General features: G+C 41.8%; 2 protein-coding genes across 2 annotated transcripts; both read left to right on the forward strand.

The window, feature by feature from the left end:
• Positions 1–457: 457 nt before the first annotated feature.
• LOC141765803 (histone H3) lies at positions 458–1,064 on the forward strand. Its single transcript, XM_074632049.1, has one exon. It carries the CDS (start codon positions 628–630, stop codon positions 1,036–1,038), a length of 411 nt encoding a protein of 136 aa, XP_074488150.1. The 5' UTR covers positions 458–627; the 3' UTR covers positions 1,039–1,064.
• Positions 1,065–9,661: 8,597 nt separating this feature from the next.
• LOC141765793 (uncharacterized) lies at positions 9,662–11,941 on the forward strand. The gene is made up of 2 exons (XM_074632039.1): positions 9,662–11,284; positions 11,430–11,941. The coding sequence occupies exons 1-2, from the start codon at positions 9,677–9,679 to the stop codon at positions 11,571–11,573; spliced, it is 1,752 nt and encodes a 583-aa protein (XP_074488140.1). The 5' UTR covers positions 9,662–9,676; the 3' UTR covers positions 11,574–11,941.
• Positions 11,942–21,621: the final 9,680 nt, after the last annotated feature.

The raw sequence follows: 21,621 nt of genomic DNA on the forward strand, positions 1-21,621 counted from the left end.
AAAGAAGTGTTTCACCAACATAGTCACGGCTCGGAGGATCACCGTCTCCGGTGAATCTCAGCCGAACCCAAAATTGACCGAACTTTGTCGCATATTGTAGAGGGCGACTGGCGACGGGGGGCATGATGGCCAGCTGCCCAGTCGGGCGCTGAGGAGAGCACAGCGATGCTGTTCTCCTTTTCCGATACCTCAATATATGTCAATATTATATAAAAACCAATATTAACATATATTAAAAATCTCAAACGCCGGTTTTGCCTCTTCCGCTCATCGTGAGATGTTTTCAGTAGTCGAGACTAATAAAAAGTGTTGCTCCACCAGCAGAAAGCTCCTTTATATGTCCTTGGAGCGAGACTTGCTGACAGACCAACCAGAGAAGAGGCTTCCAGCAGAGCAGCAGAGGGCGGCCCGCTCTGAATGTTGGCGGTAACTTTGAAAGGATTTCCCACCAATCAGCAGCGTAGCTTCGGGCGGTGGGTCGCTCCTCTGGGCGGTGCTGAGCTCCAGGAGGAGCCCCTCACCAATCAGGAGCCGGAGGTCTGAAGCAGCGTCACCATTTCACAGTTTAAGAGCAGCGTGTCTCTTCATTGGAGCTACTACATCTCCTGAACAGAGAAAGAAGAAGTCATGGCAAGAACCAAGCAGACCGCTCGTAAGTCTACCGGAGGCAAAGCCCCCAGGAAGCAGCTGGCCACCAAGGCTGCCCGTAAGAGCGCCCCGGCCACCGGCGGCGTGAAGAAGCCTCACCGTTACAGGCCCGGTACCGTGGCTCTGAGAGAGATCCGTCGCTACCAGAAATCCACGGAGCTGCTGATCCGCAAGCTGCCCTTCCAGCGCCTGGTGAGAGAAATCGCTCAGGACTTCAAGACCGACCTGCGCTTCCAGAGCTCCGCTGTCATGGCTCTGCAGGAGTCCAGTGAGGCTTACCTGGTCGGCCTGTTCGAGGACACCAACCTGTGCGCCATCCACGCCAAGAGGGTCACCATCATGCCCAAAGACATCCAGCTGGCCCGTCGCATCCGCGGAGAGCGAGCTTAAACTGTCTGCTGCAAACTACAAACCACAACGGCTCTTTTAAGAGCCACCTCACTCTTCACTGAAGGGCTCATTCCTCTACTGGCAACACACGTTTTACCAGCAATGACAACACATCAATAATATCGTTATATACTGGTATTGTTTTCTACAGTTTAGAGAAAATGTAGGCTACATCTCAAAACGTCAATATTGCCTAAGAAGCAAATGAAAACAAAACACATATTATTGATTGAGTCATCCTAAAGTTAATAAATAACAAAAATAAATAATAAATGTAATTAATTGATAAATGAATTAAGTATTCTTTTAAAACTCCAGCCTCAAGAAAGATAGTGAAGGGTTGCTGTTTTTTTTTTTTAGAAATGTATCTTCAATACTAACTAAACCTTTTATATTTTATATTATAGTTGTTAAAGACATTAATAAGCCTTTAAATGTCCTCATAGCTTCTTACAACTACATTAAAATGCATTCTAATATTATATTAAGTGTCTATATACTTGTTAATGCTAGGGCTTGACTTGCTTGGAACTGTTCTTTTTTGGTTTTCATCGGCAAAAGTTATAGATAGTGACTTAGTAAAAGCTTAAAAAATAAGACTCATATCTCAGGACCAAAATATTCTATTTTTACCTGCATTTTTGCTTGTTCCTTCCTTTGAACAATGAAAAACAACACCGTTAATGTTCATGTAAAAATTTAAATGTTAATGTAAAAACATTGATTTCTCATCCTAAACTCGTGAGAAATGATACATTTCAACTCTTGTGTATTTTTTAAATTATAAATTTATTGTATCTTCCCCAGCTTTTTCTTCTTCTTTTGTCTGCTAGTTCATTACTCTCCATCCCAATGTAACCTGGTTTGGAAATTAATTTGTAGTCTGTAATAACAAAAGCCACTCTGTTAACGGTCCTTTTAAAAGCACGTGTTTGACTCTCTTGTGATCCATTAAATGTGAACCAGTTTTCTTTACTTAACCAGACTTCATCAGATATCTGAGGTGGGGCGACTCATGAAGCCACAGTAGAGCTTCCCTGAACACTGGACACCCAGAACAGAAATAAATGTGCCAACATGTCATTTATTGTTGTTGTCAGTGTGACTTGTGGACAAAGGACCTCCCAGTCAGGATGCAGCAGCAGCTCAGGTTCAGCACCCTGGACAGAGACATCTCTCTGTCTGCTTCACTTCATCAACAATAGTCTGATGTCAATAATCTGGAATATATGACTCATTGAAGTCGGCTGACCGGTTTTGTTTTCATATATTTTGTTTAATTTGAACTCACACAGACATGATAAATAAAGATAAAGAAATACAGTGAAAGAGCTGAAAAAATAAAGGCCCAGAAAAACTAGTACAACAGACAAAATACTATATTAATATCTGATGATTTGTCTACTTAAGGAATCACATCATGATTGTCCTTCATACGGTACAGAGACATGAAAGACAGGAGACATGCTGTCCCTGATTCATGCTGTTGTTCAGTAGGTGGCGCTGATGCACCAAAGAGTTTAATCATCAACCTTCATGAAAATCCAAAGAAGAAGAAGAAGAAGAAGTGCTCCGCCTCTGTCTTCTATCACGTCCTCAGACAGGATTTAAATAGCTGTGAAGCAGCAGACCAGAGTTTACTGTTGAGTAGAAAGACATTGATCAGTGACGATGAGTGGAAGAGGCAAAGGAGGAAAAGGATTTATAAGGGAGGCACTTTTTCTATTGATCTATCATTGATTGTTGTGATTTCCAGTTTGTATGAGTTTGTTTTGGTTATAGCTAGAGACACTGGATTGTTTTGGCAGTTTTATTGAGCACAATGAGCGAGAGAGATGGAGGAATGTTGCAATACAAGATTGAGCCAGATTTGTTCAGAGCAATCAATAGAGAAATGCATAGATATATACAGTTAAAGGGTATAGATTTATGTTCCAGATATGTGCAGGATTTAAGATATGTAATAGAAGCTAGAATGCAAGTAAGAATAATATAAACATGCAGCTCATGATGGTACTTCTGAGTTTTACACTACTACAATTGTTATACTCAGTGATCTGAATCAGATGCTTCAACATTCTATAATATAGGCCTAAAACACCAATTACCAACAACAAGAATAAGACGTTAGTATAGGCCTGTGAGTTCAGTGTTTTTGTAAGTTGTAAATACTATAGAGCAGAAAAAAACACCAAATGGATACAACTGGGTGAGTATGTACTTGTATTGTATACACCATACAGGTTAATCATGCATGCATTTGACCATCACTGATGACATGTACAAAAATAAAAATTACTATGGGACCAAGTGGATGTTTAGAGAACGAATGACGGGGAACACATTGTAACTTTAATTATACACTGCAATAACAGTAATGTAAGCACCATAGGGCAATTCATATAATTGCTTACTTTGCGCACATTGAATTGTTTCTGCATGGTTTAAAATGTATTTATATGGCTTTAAGAACAGGAACATGTCTTTAGTTGTAGTGGGTGGCTCTTAAAAGAGCCTTTGTGTTGTTGGTTTAGCAGCAGCTTTACTTGGAGCTAGTGTACTTGGTCACAGCCTTGGTTCCCTCAGTCACGGCGTGCTTTGCCAGCTCACTGGGCAGCAGCAGGCAGATACTTCTACCACAAATTTATTTATTTATATTTAATGTTATTATAAACATGTACCTTCTGTTACATAGCATGTGTAACAAATGGGAAATAATGTAAACTACACCTTTTCAGATCAGTGCCCCTTAAAATCCACAAAACATGTATGCCATTGTTGAATTTAGATGTAATGAATTGTTTCATTTTTTTTGCACCACAAAACACTATATGACCGAGAGTAGAACTAGTGTGCTTTAAAGTTTGAGCAGTGACACAAAAGGTCCAAAGTTTGGAACTGAATCTTTTTGAATTATGAGTTAATAATGTTGAGTTAATAATAAAACAACAACGATATTAATAATTGTCATTTTGGATTAAACTGGTTTCCTCAAGCAGATGTAAAATTGGTAAAAGTTTGATCTTAGCTCTGTAGAACCTGAACTACTGTGCTGATATTTTTGAAGGAGGTCCAAATCTAAATTTCAGTCAGTCTTCACTTTCAACCTCAGTAGAATACACAGAATAACTAACTATTTATATTAAAATCAGTCCTCAGCAAGAGGACATGTTCACAGTCACAGCGAGCAGCTCTGATAGGAAGTCTGGCTGAACTGCACCATAAGCCTCGGCCATCATCAGTGTGTTTGCTGCTCCCACAATAACTTCACTTTATTAAACACTCATCAACAGCAGATGGTTGTTTTTACATTGAGTTCCTGAACAAACATGTGGGCCAGTTGGAAAACATCAAGACCCTGGTGGCTAATGGGACTCTGGTCCAGCTCAAGGGGACCGGGGCCTCCGGCTCCTTCAAGATCAGCAAGCAGGCTGCAGAGAAGCCGGCAAAGAAAGCCGCTCCTAAAGCCAAGAAGCCCGCAGCGGCCAAAAAGCCCAAGACGGTAAAGAAGCCGGTAGCCGCGAAGAAATCCCCGAAGAAACCCGCAGCGGCCAAGAAAGCAGTCAAGAGCCCCAAGAAACCAGCCAAGAGCCCCAAGAAGGCGACTAAGGCTCCCAAGGTGACCAAGAGTCCCAAGAAGGTGGTCAAAAAGGCCCCTGCAGTCAAAAAGGCCGCTGCTGTCAAGAAAGCTCCCGCTAAGAAGGTTGCCAAACCCAAAGCCAAGAAAGCAGCACCCAAGAAGAAGTGAGCTGTTCTCAGTCTGAACAAACACTCCGACAAAAAGGCTCTTTTAAGAGCCACCCACATCATCCTTAAAGAGTGATTACCTGTTAATTCTTACTGTTGACATTAACTGCAGACATAAACATAATATTATATTTGGAGCTAGGAGGAGAAATAAACAAGGGCTTTTCACTTATTTATTACAATGATTAAAAAATACTTGGCCCAGATGAAACCTACAAATAGTATGAAAAATAAATAGACCTCACAGGACAGCCATCTGATCTTAAATGTGTTTCCTGTATTAAATATTAGTGAGCTTTGTAGTTGTGTGAGGGGATAATATAATATGCAATTCTTTGCTTCCTCACATTTCCTTTTTTTACAACATAAATATTACAATGTTTCAAACTCAGTTGAATGTGAGAAGCACAACATGATCAATGCACTACAAATCTCCACATCAGAAGGCTGACACTAAAGCTAAGGAGCCAGTAAAGAATAGCACTAAATGTATAAAACCATATATCAAGCAGCACTGAGTCATACATAAAATGGAGGAGCAAGTGCAAAATATGAGAAATAACTTAATAAAATAACATGACGTCGTGGGTTGGTTTTCCTCCTGTTCTCCCCAAATTCACCAGCCACCACTGATATATATATATACATACATTTGCATGAAGCAAGCATATTGGTCCACTCCTATGTTGATAAGAGTATTAAATACTTGACAAATCTCTCTTGAAAGTACATTTGGAACAGATAAAAAATGTGCAATTAATTTGCGATTAATCGCGATTAACTGCGGACAATCATGTGATTAATCATGATTTAATATTTTAAGCGACTGACAGCCCTCATTTTTAAAAAAAGCAGTGACAATCTTTGATAATCATATTCCTCTCCCTTGAAAATGGCGACACTCCACTACACTGCACGTCTGTTTCTCTACATCTCCAACAGACCCTTTACATGTCACAGCAGGGTGGACGCAGCTGCTAATAAAATGAATAATGGGTAAGTTTGAGTCAGGGTACCAATTACCCGATCCTGACGGTAACACTCGCCAATGCTTGCTCATTAACTTGTGTAAACCAATCTGATCCATAATGAATTATATTAGCTTCAGTTGTGTTTTGGTGCTATGACACCTCTGGAGAAGCAAATGTAAGCATTGTCACAGTTATGGCAGTTTTGTATGGTTATTATGAACATAACTGGGGTGTCTACCCGGGGAAATAAACTGTTGGAGTGAAGGTATCAGCGTGAACTGCTTTGTAATTGTGGCACAGGTTAGCAATTTCCATAATTCCTTGAATTGGTAAACCCAATGGTGCCGAAAATTAATTTCGCTCTATGCCAAGTTAAAGCATTACTTACTCACTAATTATCTCTTTATATGTCTCGCCACGTTACGGGTGGTCATGTGCCAGACTTTGTGTTAAAGGGACTATTTGTAACTTTCAGAAATGCTTCTTAACAGCGACACCTGTGTGTCAGCGTCGGGCTCGCGCTTGCTCGCTCTATATCAGGGGTGTCCAAACTACGGCCCGCGGGCCAACTGCGGCCCGTGGTCCACTTTTAATTGGCCCGCAGCAAATTCTAAAACTATAATGGAATGTGGCCCACACATGAAACTTGCACTTGAGTGTATTGTAGTTCTTAGTTTTACCACGAGATGGAGCTACTGCCTTCAACAAGGCAGATTCCCTGCAAAACACAATTAATCAAAGAAAAGGTTTGCCACTGATGACCAAAAATGGCAGAACCAAAGAAACGCAAGATAGCAAGTGAGTGCAGAAAATTTCAGACACGGTGGGAAAATGAATATTTTTTCATAGAGGTCAAGGGGAAGTGTGTCTGTTTGATTTGCAATGAAACTGTTGCAGTGACGAAAGAGTATAATGTACGAAGACACTACGAAACCAAACATCAGACCTACACGTCCTACACTGGTGTTGAGCGAGAAGAGAAAGTAAAGCTAATGGCAGCTAGCCTGCTAGCTCAACAACAGTATTTTTTCCGTGCTAACAAAACACAAGAAAATGCTACAATAGCTAGCTACGAAGTAGCTCAACTCATAGCGCGACACGGGAAACCTTTCTCAGATGGGGACTTCATAAAACAGTGCCTCACTAAAGTCGCAGGAATAATGTGCCCGGAAAAGATGCATGAATTCAACAGCGTGAGCATGTCCAGAAACACAGTTGTGCGGCGAATCGAAGACTTGTCAGCTAACTTAAAGCATCAAGTGTCACATAAAGCTTGTGCTTTTGATTTTTACTCGATTGCATGTGATGAGAGCACAGATGCCACAGACACCGCACAGCTGTTAATTTTTTTGCGTGGAGTTGACGATAACTTTTGCATTACGGAGGAGCTGCTTGATCTCAAGGGTCTCAAGGGCACAACAACGGTCAACCTTTCTGCTAAAAAGGGAAAATATGTGTCTGTCATCACATCTCTCATGACAGAATTCAGTCAGCGCTTCCAAGATTTTTCTGCCATTGAGAAAGAAATCAAGCTGTTCTCGACTCCCTTCCTGATGGATGCAGAAGAAGTCGAAGAGAGTCTGCAATTAGAGCTCATCGAAATGCAGTGTGATGATTCTCTGAAGAATCAGCATCAGCTTCTCCCCCTACCCGACTTCTACCGGAGCTTGGAAGAGGCCAAGTTTCCTCTGATGCGACGCCACGCAAAACGAATGATGAGTCTGTTCGGCTCAACATACATATGTGAGCAAACATTTTCTCTGTTAACTCTGAACAAAAGCAGACTGAGAACCAAAATGACCGACAGCCATCTCTGTGATGTCCTCCGCATCTCAACCACCAAACTTACTCTCGACCTGCCAGCCATCCTTCAGTCCAAAGCGCAGCATCACTGCTCCCACTAAGTGCAGTGCTGTTCCCATTATAGGTGAGTTAAAATATATTACACAGTATTCATGTGTTCACAAGCCTAATTACTTAATAAATTCAGTCAATTAAAGTTGATAACATTTCATCAAAAACGTTAGTTGTTTTGTTAACAACCCCAATAACTTATTATTAATATACCCATCCCCTTTTCCCCTTATCGTCTCCCTGTATACAGAGCTGTGAAAGGGGATCACCATCCTGACTAAGAAGCAATCTCAGGCTGCTGTTTTGAGAATGAGCTGCCAACCCTTTTTGTAACAAAATAAATGAAAACACATTAATGGAAAGTTCTGATGTAGGATTTTTTTTTCTTTAAGCATATTCAAATATCAAGCATAATTTACCTCATTTGATTAATTTTGTTAATTTTAAAACCCTAGAGGTGAGGGGATATACCTCACCTCTAGTGAGTGGCCCAGCCTTTCGTATATTTTTCTGTATGTGGCCCTCAGTGAAAAAAGTTTGGACATCCCTGCTCTATATAGACATGAACGAGCATCGCTCAAAAGAGTGAGGAGACACACGTCAGCTGAAACCACAATATCACTCTATATTTCAGCTGCTTGGCAGTAATGTTAGCTGACCAGACGAAGGTCTCTCCATGAATCAGTGCTGATCCTAGTGTTGGCTTTTCCTGCCTCAGCGTCGGTGCCGGGGCTCTGAAGCAGCGAGGCTCCGCAGCGAGTAACGTTGCCGTCTCTCGACCACAGCCGGAGTGAGCAGGAAGACACCGGCACCCGGTCGGAGACGATAACGTTTCTCGCTGCGGAGCCCCGTCACTTCACAAGACACGGGAAACCTCTGTTGGTCTGGAGGAGCTGCAGCAGTTATTTCTGCACAAACATCCACGAGGTGCAGGCGACTGATCGCGAAGAGAACAAGCAGATTGCTCTCGGCACTTCCAAGCTCAACTATCTGGACCCTCGCATCTCTGTGGCTTGGGTTAAGAAGTGGACCGTTCCCATTGAGAAGATCTACAACAAAACCCAGCGTGAGAAGTTCGCCTGGGCCATCGACATGGCAGAAGAAGACTATGAATTTTAAATCCCAGTTTGTGGTTTTACCTATGATACACTTTCTGTTGACTGCAGAATATCACTAGATATTCTCAGAGCTACTAACTCTCCTGCAGTGTGGAGTGAGCGCGCGTTCACGTCTAGAGGTGGAGCGAGACAGCGAGAATGCGCGCTGTCTGAGTGAAGGCAAGCAGGCAGAGGAGCAGTGACTTCAGCCACATTCGAGCGTGCATATGTGTCCCGTCCCGGTACATTTACATGCTTAAAAAGTTACAAACAGTCCCTTTAATTACTGAGCTTTACAGGTGCTAGTAAGCAGATTTCCTTACTATTAATTACAGGCTAGCTGTTTTGTAGTCTTTGTGCTACGCTAAGCTAACGGGCTGCTGACTGTAGCCTGTTATTTAAAGGTGGGGCCATTACTTTTACTGATACTGGCATCATATGAAACTAGAAGTGCACTCGGAGAGCGCAGGCCTTCGCCAAGGCAGGTTTCATGTACGTCGCTGCCTGCTGCTGCTGGAAAATAAAGTTGATGAGCGTGTTGAGATTGAACCAGAACACTACAGTTTCAAGTTTTTATAACTTTTATATTATTTTTCTGCTGTTACTTTGTGTTGTGCAGCATTATGTGTCCACTCCCATGTTGATAAGAAATACTTGACAAATCTCCTTAGTGTAAAGTACTTTTCTTTGCTATATTTTAGGAATAATCAGAAATCATTACATTCATATTTTCAAACGTAATCAAACTGGTATCCATAGCAACGATAGAATCCATAGCAACGATAGAATTGAAGGATCAAAGGAATGAAGGAGTAGAATGGAACACGGTCCGTCATCGCCCTTGACGCATCATCAGTTCTAGAATGTTGAGAGTCTACATATACCCCCAACACAAGAAGTTCGGATCAGATCGTAACTTGACTGTTTGTGGCAGAGTTGTTATCAAGACGAGAACAAAACACTGAGACAATGACGGCATACATTGACTTCGAGTGCAAGGAGTTTGAAATTAGGGATTTCTTTCTCACTACCCTGGAACAAACATGCAGGGTTCAACTGAACGACAGTGAGGCGAAGATCACCCCCAGTACATCTAAGGGGAGAATCCTCCTGGAGGTCCAACAGGACGAACTGGGCAATTTCTTTGATTGTCTTCCTGAACAGCAGGACAACAACTGGGGTCAAGAGAAGAACCTGTTGCAGAGGGAGATATCTGGCCTGAAAGCCCAGCTCGCTAAGGCTCAGGCTAAACGTGATCCCTCTCCGGCCAGGGATAAGTCCCTGAAATCCGAGTTGGATAAGCTCAGCTGGACGCTGAACAATGCTCAAAAAGACCTGAGCAGGAAGGCTGGCATCATCAAGAACCAGGACTTCCAGTTGAAGAAGATCGGCTTGATGCTGAACAACGCTCAACAAGACCTGAGCAAGAAGGACACAATCATTAAGAGCCAGGACTTCCAGCTGAAGAAGGTCGGCTTGATGATGAACAATGCTCCAAAAGACCTGAGCGAGAAAGACGGCATCATCAAGAGCCAAAACTTCCTGTTGGTGAAGTTGAAGGGGGAGATTGAGGCACTTCGAAAGGAATTGGAGGAAAAGGAGTCTGTGATCCTCGCTGAAAGGAAGATGCTCGCTGTGGCTAGAACAAACATGGAGTGGGAGATGGAGGGCTTGCTCCAGACTGAGAGGGAAGACCGACAAGGACACCTGAACAAGACAAAGGCGGACCTCCAAAAGACAAAGGAGGACCTCCAAAAGACGAAGGATGAGGCGAAGCCCCATCAAGCCCAGCTGAACGAGCAGAGAGCAGAGATAGAGAAGCTCACAGCAGATCTGAAAAAGTCAGAAGATCTGCTGAAGACTGAGAAACAATTCTTTCAGACGAGGATTGTCACCATCCGGGAGGAGACAGACAAATTCATGTCCGACTGTCTGCCTGCAATGGAAGAACTCAGAGCCGATAAGAGTCAGATCATGGCTGCTCTAAAGTATTCTGAGGAGGAGCTGAAGTCTGTACATGACATGTGGCGGGAGGACAAGTCTTCCCACTTGGCAGAGCTGGAAAAATCCCAGCGCTCCCATCTTGTCCAGCTGAATAAGCAGGACGAGGTGCACAAGAACACTATGGCTGATCTGAAGAAAAACTTTGAAGATCAGCTAGCTAGTGACCGTCTCCTCTGGCAGCAGGAAAAAACCTCTCTGCTGGAGGAGACTGAGAAAACCAGCTCCTCCTTTGCTGCTCAGCTACACGAGGACAAGTCTTCCCACTTGGCAGAGCTGGAAACATCCCAGCGCTCCCATCTTGCCCAGCTGAAGATGCAAGACGAGGAGCACAAGACCATCGTGGCTGATCTGAAGACAAAGTTTGAAGATCAGCTAGCGAGTGACCGTCTCCTCTGGCAGCAGGAAAAAACCTCCCTGCTGGAGGAGACTGTGAAAACCAGCTCCTCCTTTGCTGCTCAGCTGCACGAGCAAAAACAGAGCAACGACACCCTCGTGGCTGCTCTGGAGAAAGCTGAGCAGCAGATAGAGAGCCATCGCATCGAGTGCCAGGAGTCATCCCTCCTTCAGGCCAAGGTAGGGATGCTAATTTTGAAAAATGTTCTTAACCGATGCCTCGACGGTGCGCCAGCTTTTAAAGTCGGGCGTTGGGCTGTTACGGTTGACCAGCTTTTCTCCTTAAACGGTTAACAATTAAACTGTTAATTATTATCATCCCTAGGCCACCGAAAGCGTCCAGCAGACTCTGCAGGAGAAAGAACAGGAGTGGACGACCACTGAGAGCTCCCTGAGGTCCCAGCTGGCGGATCTTGAGAACCAGATCGCCAAAAAAAAGAACAGGACCAAGTGGTATAAGATCTTCTGATGCCACGCTCAGGAGAAAGAAAATGCACATACACGCCTTTGTTCTTGTATCTTTGTGAGGATCAATCAGTCTTGACCCTTAAACAGCACTTGTGAAAAGGGTTGTTTGAGGGTTGACACATTATTTTATTATGGGAAAGTGATGTGAATCCACTTTTCTGGTGTAAATCTGGTCCTTACAAAGATATGATTACTAATCCACACACATACACAGGAGTTTGTTCTTGTGTACTTGTGAGGATTACTCCGTCTTGACCCCTAAACAGCACTTGTGAAAAGGGTTGTTTGAGGGTTGACACTTTATTTTACTCATGGAAAGTGAAGTGAATTCACTTTTCTGGAAATAAAACCTAAAAAATGTTAATTCTATACTGCACTCCTCTCATGTTTAATATGAAATGCTTTGTTTGATGTATAAATCAGTGGACAAGCACTGATGAGTTCTCATTTGCTCCCTACAGCCTGAAAATATACAGTACGTTGGCTCAACAGATTATATTATATGTTGGTCCAAATATAGTTTTTTTGTCTGTGTTGGTCATCCAAAGAGAATGAACAAATAAAAAACACCTGAACTTTACACTCACGAACTTCACTTTTTTTACGAGTCTAAAGTGGCTTGAGAACTTAAGGCAAAAAGGTTTATTTAGTGCCGCAGCACCTTTCAAATACATCCACAATTCAAGGTTTTATGGTGATGAAATGCATTAGAAAACACAATGAAGAGAAGAATATTAATTAGAATAAAATATAATAGTCAAAATGATGACTTGACCCCTCGGGGCCTGCAGGCCTCTTTGGCCCTGTTCAGACCTGGCATTAACATGCGTCCTCAGTGATCGGATCACAAGTGGACAGCTTTAAGTACGTCTGTCCACACCTGGCATTAGAATGCGTCTCCAGTGACCACTTGTGATCCGATCTCACTTCCCCGTTCTATATGCAAATAAACACGTAGTAAACACACGGCTAATACAGCAGCCGTCAGTAGTAATATCTTACATATTCAAGAATTCTGGTACATTGTATTAACATCAAAATAAAAAGGTTATTGTACCGGTGGTCCCCGGGGACCTCCGCGCTGCCGGCACCGCTGCCTTTGCAAGACAACAGCGAGGTACAGCGCTCCAGAGAGCCGGGGAGGAGAGAGAACAGGCGGGCGTGCGGTCGGGTGTCAGCTCCGCGCAAAGCATCGGAACAAAAACACCCACAGTATGATAATAATGCACTTTGCGTGCCTAGTCTGATAGTCTGTAGATATGTAGCCTATAAGCAAGATATATTTTAATAAAATACAGTCGTACCGACAGGCTTCAGTAGAGCACAGAGACCGTTTCCATGCTGACAATCGCCCGTGTCTGCCTGTCTATTTACCTGAAGGGCACGGTGATCCCGCGGATCAGCTGGCCACCTGACTGGACATCAGTAGAGTAGGCGGTGCTTAATGTGGCCCAGGACACATTCGCATACACACTGCTAAAAGAATTTCAATCCAATTAAATTTATTTTTATATAGCGTCAAATCATAACAGAAGTTATCTCAAGACGCTTTTTATATAAGAGGGACATCCAAGACTGGACAAGCTGATCAGGCGGCGGACCAGCTCCGTGGTCGGCATGGAGCTTGACTCTCTGGTGACGGTGTCAGAGGAAAGAATATTCAACAGACTGCTGCCAGCCATCCTCTACACGCCGTCATCACCAAATAGAGAAGCTTGTTCAGCGGCAGGCTGCTGCTCCCAAAGTGCTCCACTAGACAGACTCAGGAAATCCTTTGTCCCTCGAGCCATCAAACTGTACAACACGTCTCTGGGGAGGAAGACGGTCTGCAGGACAGTTAATGCACACAGTGCACTTTAATAGACGTTTTAATTCTGCACACTACAAACAGCTCTACTCTGCACCTTTATAGACTGGTTTTACTGTGATCTACAACAATGTACAGCTTTATTCTGCACTTTAGTCTATTTAAAAAAACTCTACTTCAGTTCTTATCCCACATTATATTCCATATTTGACATTTCTTAATATCTATATCTCCTATATTTTATTATCCAGCACTATATCACTTTGTGCACTATATTCACATTTTTAATAGTCCTGTATCTCAGTTGTTACCCTGCACTATATTAATTTCTAACAGTTTCTTCATCTCTTGTTATTTTTTTATATCTGATATATTTTTTTATACTTTGTATTACTTACTTGTGCCGTTTTTACTAATTTGTTTTGCACTATGGAACTGTGATGCTGGAAACTTGAATTTCCCTCTGGATCAATAAAGTTACTATCCATCTATCTATCTATCTATCTATCTATCTATCTATCTATCTATCTATCTATCTATCTATCTAAATTGAGGCTTAGGTATATATCAACCTGTAAGTTCTTTTCACAGGAACGGAGTGAAAGTTCAGCAAAAGACTTTCAAATATGCACAAATAAAATGTTCTAATATTCTAGTTTTAATACATTACGTTGTTTGTTTAGCATTAGCAAAAGGCACCAGTTAAACACAAGGTTATGAGATTTACAGAGAGGCTCCAGACTGGAGCTAGTTGTTAGATGTTGCTCTCATTCATAAAAGGTGGTAATGACAGTGGTGATCGACAGAGGTGATCAGAGAACAATGTATTGACGCATATAAAAATATTGATGTTGATGTAGGTTGTATTAAAATGTTATTAGAATCAGTCCCGAAATACAGCTCGTCAGACTTCACTGGTCTGACTGGAGAGATCAGGAGAGAGGAGGTGATGGAGGCCATCCAACAGATGAACACTGGTAAAAGTCCTGGCCCAGATGGGCTGCCTACAGAGTTCTACCAGTTGTACATGGATGATGTGGTAAACCTCCTCACCTCCATGTTTAACGAAGGTCTGAAAAGTGCATGTATGGGGGACTCCTTCTATCAAGGAGTTTTATGTTTAATATATAAAAAGGGTGACGACTCGGATCTCGATAATTACAGGCATATAACTATAATGAATACCGACTATAAAATATTAGCTAAAATAATTATGAATAGATTAAATGATATATTAGATAAAATAATAGATAAAGAACAAACCTGTGCTATCAAAGGTCGTTTAATGTGGGATAATCTAAGTATACTTAGAGAAATCATACACAAACCAGACAAAAAAGGTTTCTACATAGTCAGCCTTGATCAAAAGAAGGCCTTCGATTACGTCTCCAGAGACTACCTCTGGGCCGTGATGAAATCATACGGCTTTCCTGAGACATTCATTGAAATGGTTAAATGCCTGTACACCAAATCAAATATTTGTATAAATGTAAACGGTGTTTTAACTGACCCCTTTGAAGTGGAGAGAGGTGTAAAGCAGGGCTGCCCTCTGAGCACTGCTTTGTACATCCTAGCCATAAGCCCCTTAATCAAGAAAATCAACTCAGACAGTTTAATCTCCGGTACAAGGGCGGGGCACATGCCCAGAACTACATCCATCGCGTACGCAGATGACATAACTGTTATTATTAAAAACCAGTTAGAGATGGATGCTTTAACAAATAATCTGTCTCTATATGAACTTGCATCTGGCGCCAAATTAAATCAAAATAAAACTGAGGGAGTTTGGATCGGAGCTGAGAGGGACAGACAAAATATTAACATCAAAGTTAATCAAGAAATTAAAATACTGGGCGTATCCTTTTGTAATAGAGAATGTAGTGAAAGAAACTGGGAAAACAAACTATGTGACATCAAAGAAGAGGTGAAAAAATGGGAAAACAAGAGCACTAATTATAAAACAAGAGTTAACATCGTCAAAACCGTCATCCTATCCAAACTCCTCTTCCTAGCCAACATCTTCCCTCCATCCAACAAAATGATAATTAAATTAAATAAACAGTCTGTTAATTTAATCTGGGGTACAACCAGGGAAGTAACTAAAAGAGAACTAATGTTTAAAAGCAAAGAATACGGGGGGTTAGGAGCTGTTGAGCTGGGGAGTAGACTGCATATAGCTTTTATTAAAAATGTCTCTGCTGCCATCTGCAGGAAGGCTCTCTGGGTTGGAGATGTCTCCACGTGGAGAAAGAGGAGAGGTAGAGCCAGACAAGGCCCTGATTACAAATTGATATATGGAGACTTCATCTCACAATACCAAGATTTGCAGATTGACTGGAATGGCTTACCAAGTAAAATGATATTCAAAAAAATAAATGATTCTAAATATGGTGGCCTAATAAAACATAAATATTTAACTGACACTGAAAGTACTGAAGTAATTAAAACATTGAAAACTAAAAACCTCTCAGAGAGCATTCGAGATGTGCGGTGGCTGATATCTGTTAACAGACTTGCTGTAAGAGCTGTTGTCTCATGGAGTTGTTACGTTACTACAAAAACATGTCCCATGATTTATTGTAACGAAGACGAGACGCAGCAACACCTGCTCATGGACTGTTACAGAGCTCAGGAGGTCTAGTCCATGCTCCAAGGCCTCGGCCTGGCTCATGAAGTCGGTTATAAATCTGTGATGTATGGTTTGTTGGATGAAAAGATGTCTGTAAAACAAAAAGAACTTTCACAACTAATTATTAGCATCACTTGCTTCAAGCTATGGAAAACAAGGTGCGTCATGGTCTTGGAACAGACTGTGATTGACAGCGATACCGTTGTGAAGCAAATACTGACTGACCTCAGAAGGAGGAGAACTTTGGACAAGAACCAGATCCTCCCATGGAGCCAACTGGACTTCTGATACCCTGTACTTTGCGAAGTTTACCCTGAACATTGTGATGTTTACCCTGAACATTGTGATGTTTACCCTGAACATTGTGATGTTTACCCTGAACACTGTGATCTTACCCTGAACATTGTGAGGTTACCCATGCCCCAGAGCCCGGTCCTTCCGGTTCCGGCCTTTATCAATTGACCTCTAACCTTGTGCGCTCAAGGAGGCACTTTTAACGAACAATCAATGACTTCTCCACATAGCACTTTATTTGCATAACTGTCTTTTCTTTTTGTATTATTCTATTGTAATCCATGTCACATCCTATGTATATTCACCAAATTCCTGTAAAATTGTAAAAAAAATTAATAAAGTCTTTAAAAAAAAAAGAAAAAAGAAAGACATTCTAATCTAAGCCCTAACAATTTTTCTTTATATTGAAAAAGAGCTAACTCTGCTGAATGCAGGTCTTCTAAGTAACGCATGGCTTTCTTATCAGCTGTCTGAACTTCATGGAGGAGAGCAGCACTTTGCGTTCTTAGGCTATCTACCTCTTTTTCCAGGGCTGCTTTACTCTGAATGGCAAGACTGGTTTGCCTGTGAAAAATCAGAAGTAAGCATTTTAACAATGAGTCTTTGGATGCAGTCTGCGCATCAAACCTGTCTGTGAGGAGCGATTCCATTTCTTTCCTGCACTCACTGAAACTCAACCTGCTGATGAGTTCAGGGCATCCAGGGTTTAGGCTCTGTGCTAGGGAAGAAATAAAAAGCTCAACACAGGGGTTCTCCATTGTTAAACCTGGAATGGAGGGTGAAACTAAACAGGATGTCTAGTAGAAAACAAAACAATGTTGTTGGCTATGGTGTTGCGCTGGCAGACACCTTGTGGTGTAGTTTGGGAGGTACACTAGCAAAACAACAATACACTGGCCTACACTATGGGGGGTAGCTCCCTGTGGAGTAGCTCCTGTGGAGGAGGGGACCAACTAGTGATTCTAGTGGGCATCAACAAAAGGCCAGTAAAGTAAACAAAGGTTTATAAAATAAGTTTGCTTACACACAACATGCACTAACTGAGATGCAGGGCAGTAACAGTTGTGATGATGTTTCTTAAAGGTGACTCAAGCTGGAACATGTGGAAGTAACAGCTAGGTTGCAAACTTATATCACAGGGTTGGTAGCACACTGTGGCTCTTATCTTAACTCAGGCTGTGGAATGCTTGCCAGTTACACAGCAGGGTACAAGCTCTCTATGTTACACAGGGCCGGTGGCACGCTGTGTCATTAAAGGAACACTTAGATTAACAGCAAAATATGACGACTAGACTAGATTGCATTAAATACGTGGTATTCAAATGCTGAACCAAAATTCTTTCAAGGTCTACAGCGTAGGTCAACTTGAATTAGCAGCAAAAGCAAATTATTAAAATTAACACCTTAAAGGCTTAACGTGTTAATACTCAAAATCTCTCAAATAACAATTCTAACCACAATATACTTGTTTAAAAGTACAGCTGGACTTCTACTCCTGTGGAAGACTAGTGGTGTAGAATGTAAACACTTTTGGTTTGTTTAGAAGTGGAATATGAATTTTTGTTTTTGACCAAAAATTATGCTGAAAATTAATATTGCACAATTATGAACATTTGCCAACAAGAAGACTATGCCTCACACGGGGCGTCATTATGTAGGGGTTCTACTTTGGTAGGTTTTGGTTATTAGCAAATTAATTAATAAATAATAATATAATTATTAATATTAATAAAGATTATCAATAAACATCAATAATAAACGGGGCACCACCCTGGAATCAGAGACCAATGACCAAAACGTTAATATAGTCTCATTATATATGCTAAACTATCCATTTGGAACGTTGATTAATAATTAAATTAATAACTATAACCAAAATAGATAGTAAAGGTTGAAGGATATCGGAGTTCTTGACATAGCAGAGGTTGGCATTATTCACTCTTGTACAACATTAAAGAGACCAGCATGTATATTCCACAAACATTTATTTACAAGATAATAAAGGTTCAAAACACAATATTAATCTAACTAAATAACTAAACTAAACAAACCAAACAAAGTGTGTGTGTGTGTGTGTGTGGGTGTGTGTGGGTGTGTGTGTGTGTGAGAGAGAGAGAGAGAGGGGGGGGGAAACAAGATGTTTTCTTGTCTCAAAATGTCTGTATGGCCTACAAACAAAATGGCGGGCACTGTAAAACTACAAAGATGGCTGAATCAAAGATGGCTGAATCAAAGATGGCCATCAGCATGTCATCACATGACCTCTTTGTTCTTCTGAGAAGAAGGACAGAGAGGGGGGTGATGTGGGGTTAAGATTATCTGAAGCTGTATGTTTATATTTAACTAATTCACAGTTTCTGTATGTGATCTTTATGTGTGTTAGAGATGCAGTGGGTTAGAAAAGATGGTTAGTTGCATGCAAGACCTTGTCTATGTGAAGCATAAACTAAACACATCAGATGTGGCGAAGCCAGTTACCCAAAAATCAAATACAGATAAATCAACACAGTCAAACTCAATGAATAACATTAAACCAAATCAATACAAGTACTTTCTAGAAATCAAAGTTGAACAGTCTTGCTCAGCCCTGTGCGATTGCTAATGCTAAGGCCCAGTACGTTACCAATCCATGGAAGAAAAGGGTTTGTGATTCCATGTGTTGAAGTTGTGGTTCCAAGTCAAAGAGGTCGTCTTTGCTGTTAGTTTGGTGCTAACTTCTTTGCTTGATAGCTTGAAGTTAGCTGGTGGAAAGGGCAGAGCACTCGCGTCATCTGCCGTTTGGTTCCTTGGTTGCAATGGCTGTTTCCTAACAGGCCATTGATCAGAACCAGAACTGTTTTGCAAGTTCTGGACTTGAGAGCCGTTCACCTCAACCAGGTCAGCCTGGGTTGAGTAGATGAAGAGCAGAGAGAGTGCAGCAGCTCACCAAAGGACATTCCTCTGGTTTTGTTCTGTGTGATTTTCACACCTCTGTGTGAAATGTTACTGTAGCCAATGAGAGCATACCTCCATGATTCTGGGAGACAGTTCACTGTGTCTGCCACCAGAAATGGCAGGTCCCTACAACAGGAAAGTCTCATCAGCGGCTCACAAGCTACACATTTGTTATTTATGCAACCACTCTATTTAGGGCATTCTTCAGAAGGATCCGATCATCAATAATGAATGGCTTGCCCCTGTTTCACAGTGGGCTGGTTTAATCTTGATCACACGTTCGCAGTAAGGAGTGCAGCAGTAGCCTGAGAGCTCATTTACCAAACTCTGACTGTACCGTATTATATACTGTATTGTAGTGGCGCCCAGAGCGTACACAAACCTCTCTCCTCTGTGGAGCTCTACTTAACCAATGTGTGAAGTTGTGATGTAACTGTCAGTTGTCCCATTTTTCTTTATAATGAGTTTCTTCATTTTACACTGCTCTCCTACATGATCACAGAAATAAACAGTTGAGGCAGGAACTGCAGCTGGCAGAAAATATGCCATGCTGTACCAGGCAAACACATCCTCATACAACGCTTCGTAGGATGTCTTGCAAAAAAGTTATTCCTAATTTTCTGTGCATTATCCTACGAATGTTCAGCAACAGGCGTCAATTTCCACTCAATACATGCATGCAGTCTTTTCAAAATAAATTTCAGTCTTCACAGGAAACTACTTGGTTAGGTTTAAGAAAAGATCATGGTTTGGGTTAAAAAAATGGAAGTACAAGTAAGACAAATAAATCAATGTTGACTTCTGGTTTCACGCGGGACATGAACACCGGCTTATACTAAATCACAATTATGTGGATTACACAAAAATGCATTTTGTGGGATATATACGAATTACAGTGCATTAGGGATGCACCGATACCACTTTTTTTCAGACCGAGTACAAGTACAAGTACTTACATTTGGGTACTCGCCGATACCGAGTACCGATACGAGTACTTCTCTGTGCCAAAAGACCCTCGTTAACAGCCAGCTGGAGGGTGTGAGCGACACACGGCAGGCTGGGGAGTCCCGCATACGAGGCGGTGCACCGCGACCGGCTCTAGGTCGGCTTGGAAAGGCTCGGGGCAAAAGTTACAGTGCTCCCCGCCCGGACCTTGCCGCTTCCTAAGGCTGCGAACAAAGTGCTCGCTGCACCCCTCGCTCCCCGCCGGGGAGGGACCTGGCCCCCTGCTCCCGGTGCGACTGTCGACCGGGGCGAACTGTCCTCAGTGCGCCCCAACCGCGTCGTGCCCCCAGGGCAGGGCTCAACCCACGTAAAAGGCTCCAAGGGTCTACGGCGATGTTGGCAACCCACCAGCATAGATATATACAGTAAAAGGGTATAGATTTATATTCCAGATATGTGCAGGATTTAAGATATGTAATAAAAGCTAAAATGCAAGTAAGAATAATATAAACATGCAGATCATGCTAGTACTTCCGAGTTTTCCAGTACTACAATTTTGTTATACCCAGTGATCCAAATCAGATGCTACAGCATTCTATGATATAGGCCTAAAACATCAATTACCAACAACAAGAATAAGACATTAGTATAGGCCTCTGAGTCCAGTGTTTCTTTAAGTTGTAAATACTATAGATCAGAAAAAAACACTAAATGGATACAACTGGGTGAGTATGTTCTTGTATTGCATGCAGGATGATCATCAATGATGACATGTAAAAAAGAAATTAAACTAGTTGGCCATTTTGTCTAACTAGTTGAACAAAAACTCTTACTAGTCACTTTTTTTCAGCAACTAGTGGCACTTTTATCAAACTAGTTCCAACGGAAGCCTTACTAGTGAGACTGTGCACCACACTAGTAGGAACAAAGATAAACCAGTCAGCTTTGTGATGTACTAGTGGACCTCTGGACCAAATTAGTAAAGCTGACAGTCTTGCTAGTTAACTACTAAGCTGCAAGAGCTTTGACATGTTAACTAGTAAAGCACCTCACTAGTTAACTAGTGAGCTACAATTATCTGCACTAGTTAACTAGTTAAAGCATTTTGATCTGACTTGTTAACTAGTGTGGCTCAAAATGTTTACTAGTTAACTAGTTAGGGAACAAATGTTCACTAGTGGCACTAGTGAAGGTCTTTTTTACCTCCTAGTTATTTAGTGCAGGCCAAGAAGGGCCACTAGTTAACTAGTAAGGGCCAACATGTGCACTAGTCACACTAGTTGCACTAAATGTTAATGAGGAGATGGGGAAGGAGCATACTCTGAGGCTTTCTATTGGCATTCCAGTTCAAAATAAAAAATACAAACCAATCAGGACTCAGGATTTTGTCATTACCCCTCCTGCCTCATTTGCATGTTGTGCACTAGTTAACATGTTGGC

Source organism: Sebastes fasciatus, chromosome 4 (genome assembly GCF_043250625.1).
Source record: "Sebastes fasciatus isolate fSebFas1 chromosome 4, fSebFas1.pri, whole genome shotgun sequence".
NCBI classification, from domain to species: Eukaryota; Metazoa; Chordata; class Actinopteri; order Perciformes; family Sebastidae; genus Sebastes; species Sebastes fasciatus.

Coding starts and splice junctions, on each gene's coding strand:
- LOC141765803 (XM_074632049.1), top strand. CDS start 628: ATGGCAAGAACCAAGCAGACCGCTCGTAAGTCTACCGGAGGCAAAGCC.
- LOC141765793 (XM_074632039.1), top strand. CDS start 9,677: ATGACGGCATACATTGACTTCGAGTGCAAGGAGTTTGAAATTAGGGAT. Junction 11,285..11,429: donor CATCCCTCCTTCAGGCCAAG/GTAGGGATGCTA, acceptor TATCATCCCTAG/GCCACCGAAAGCGTCCAGCA.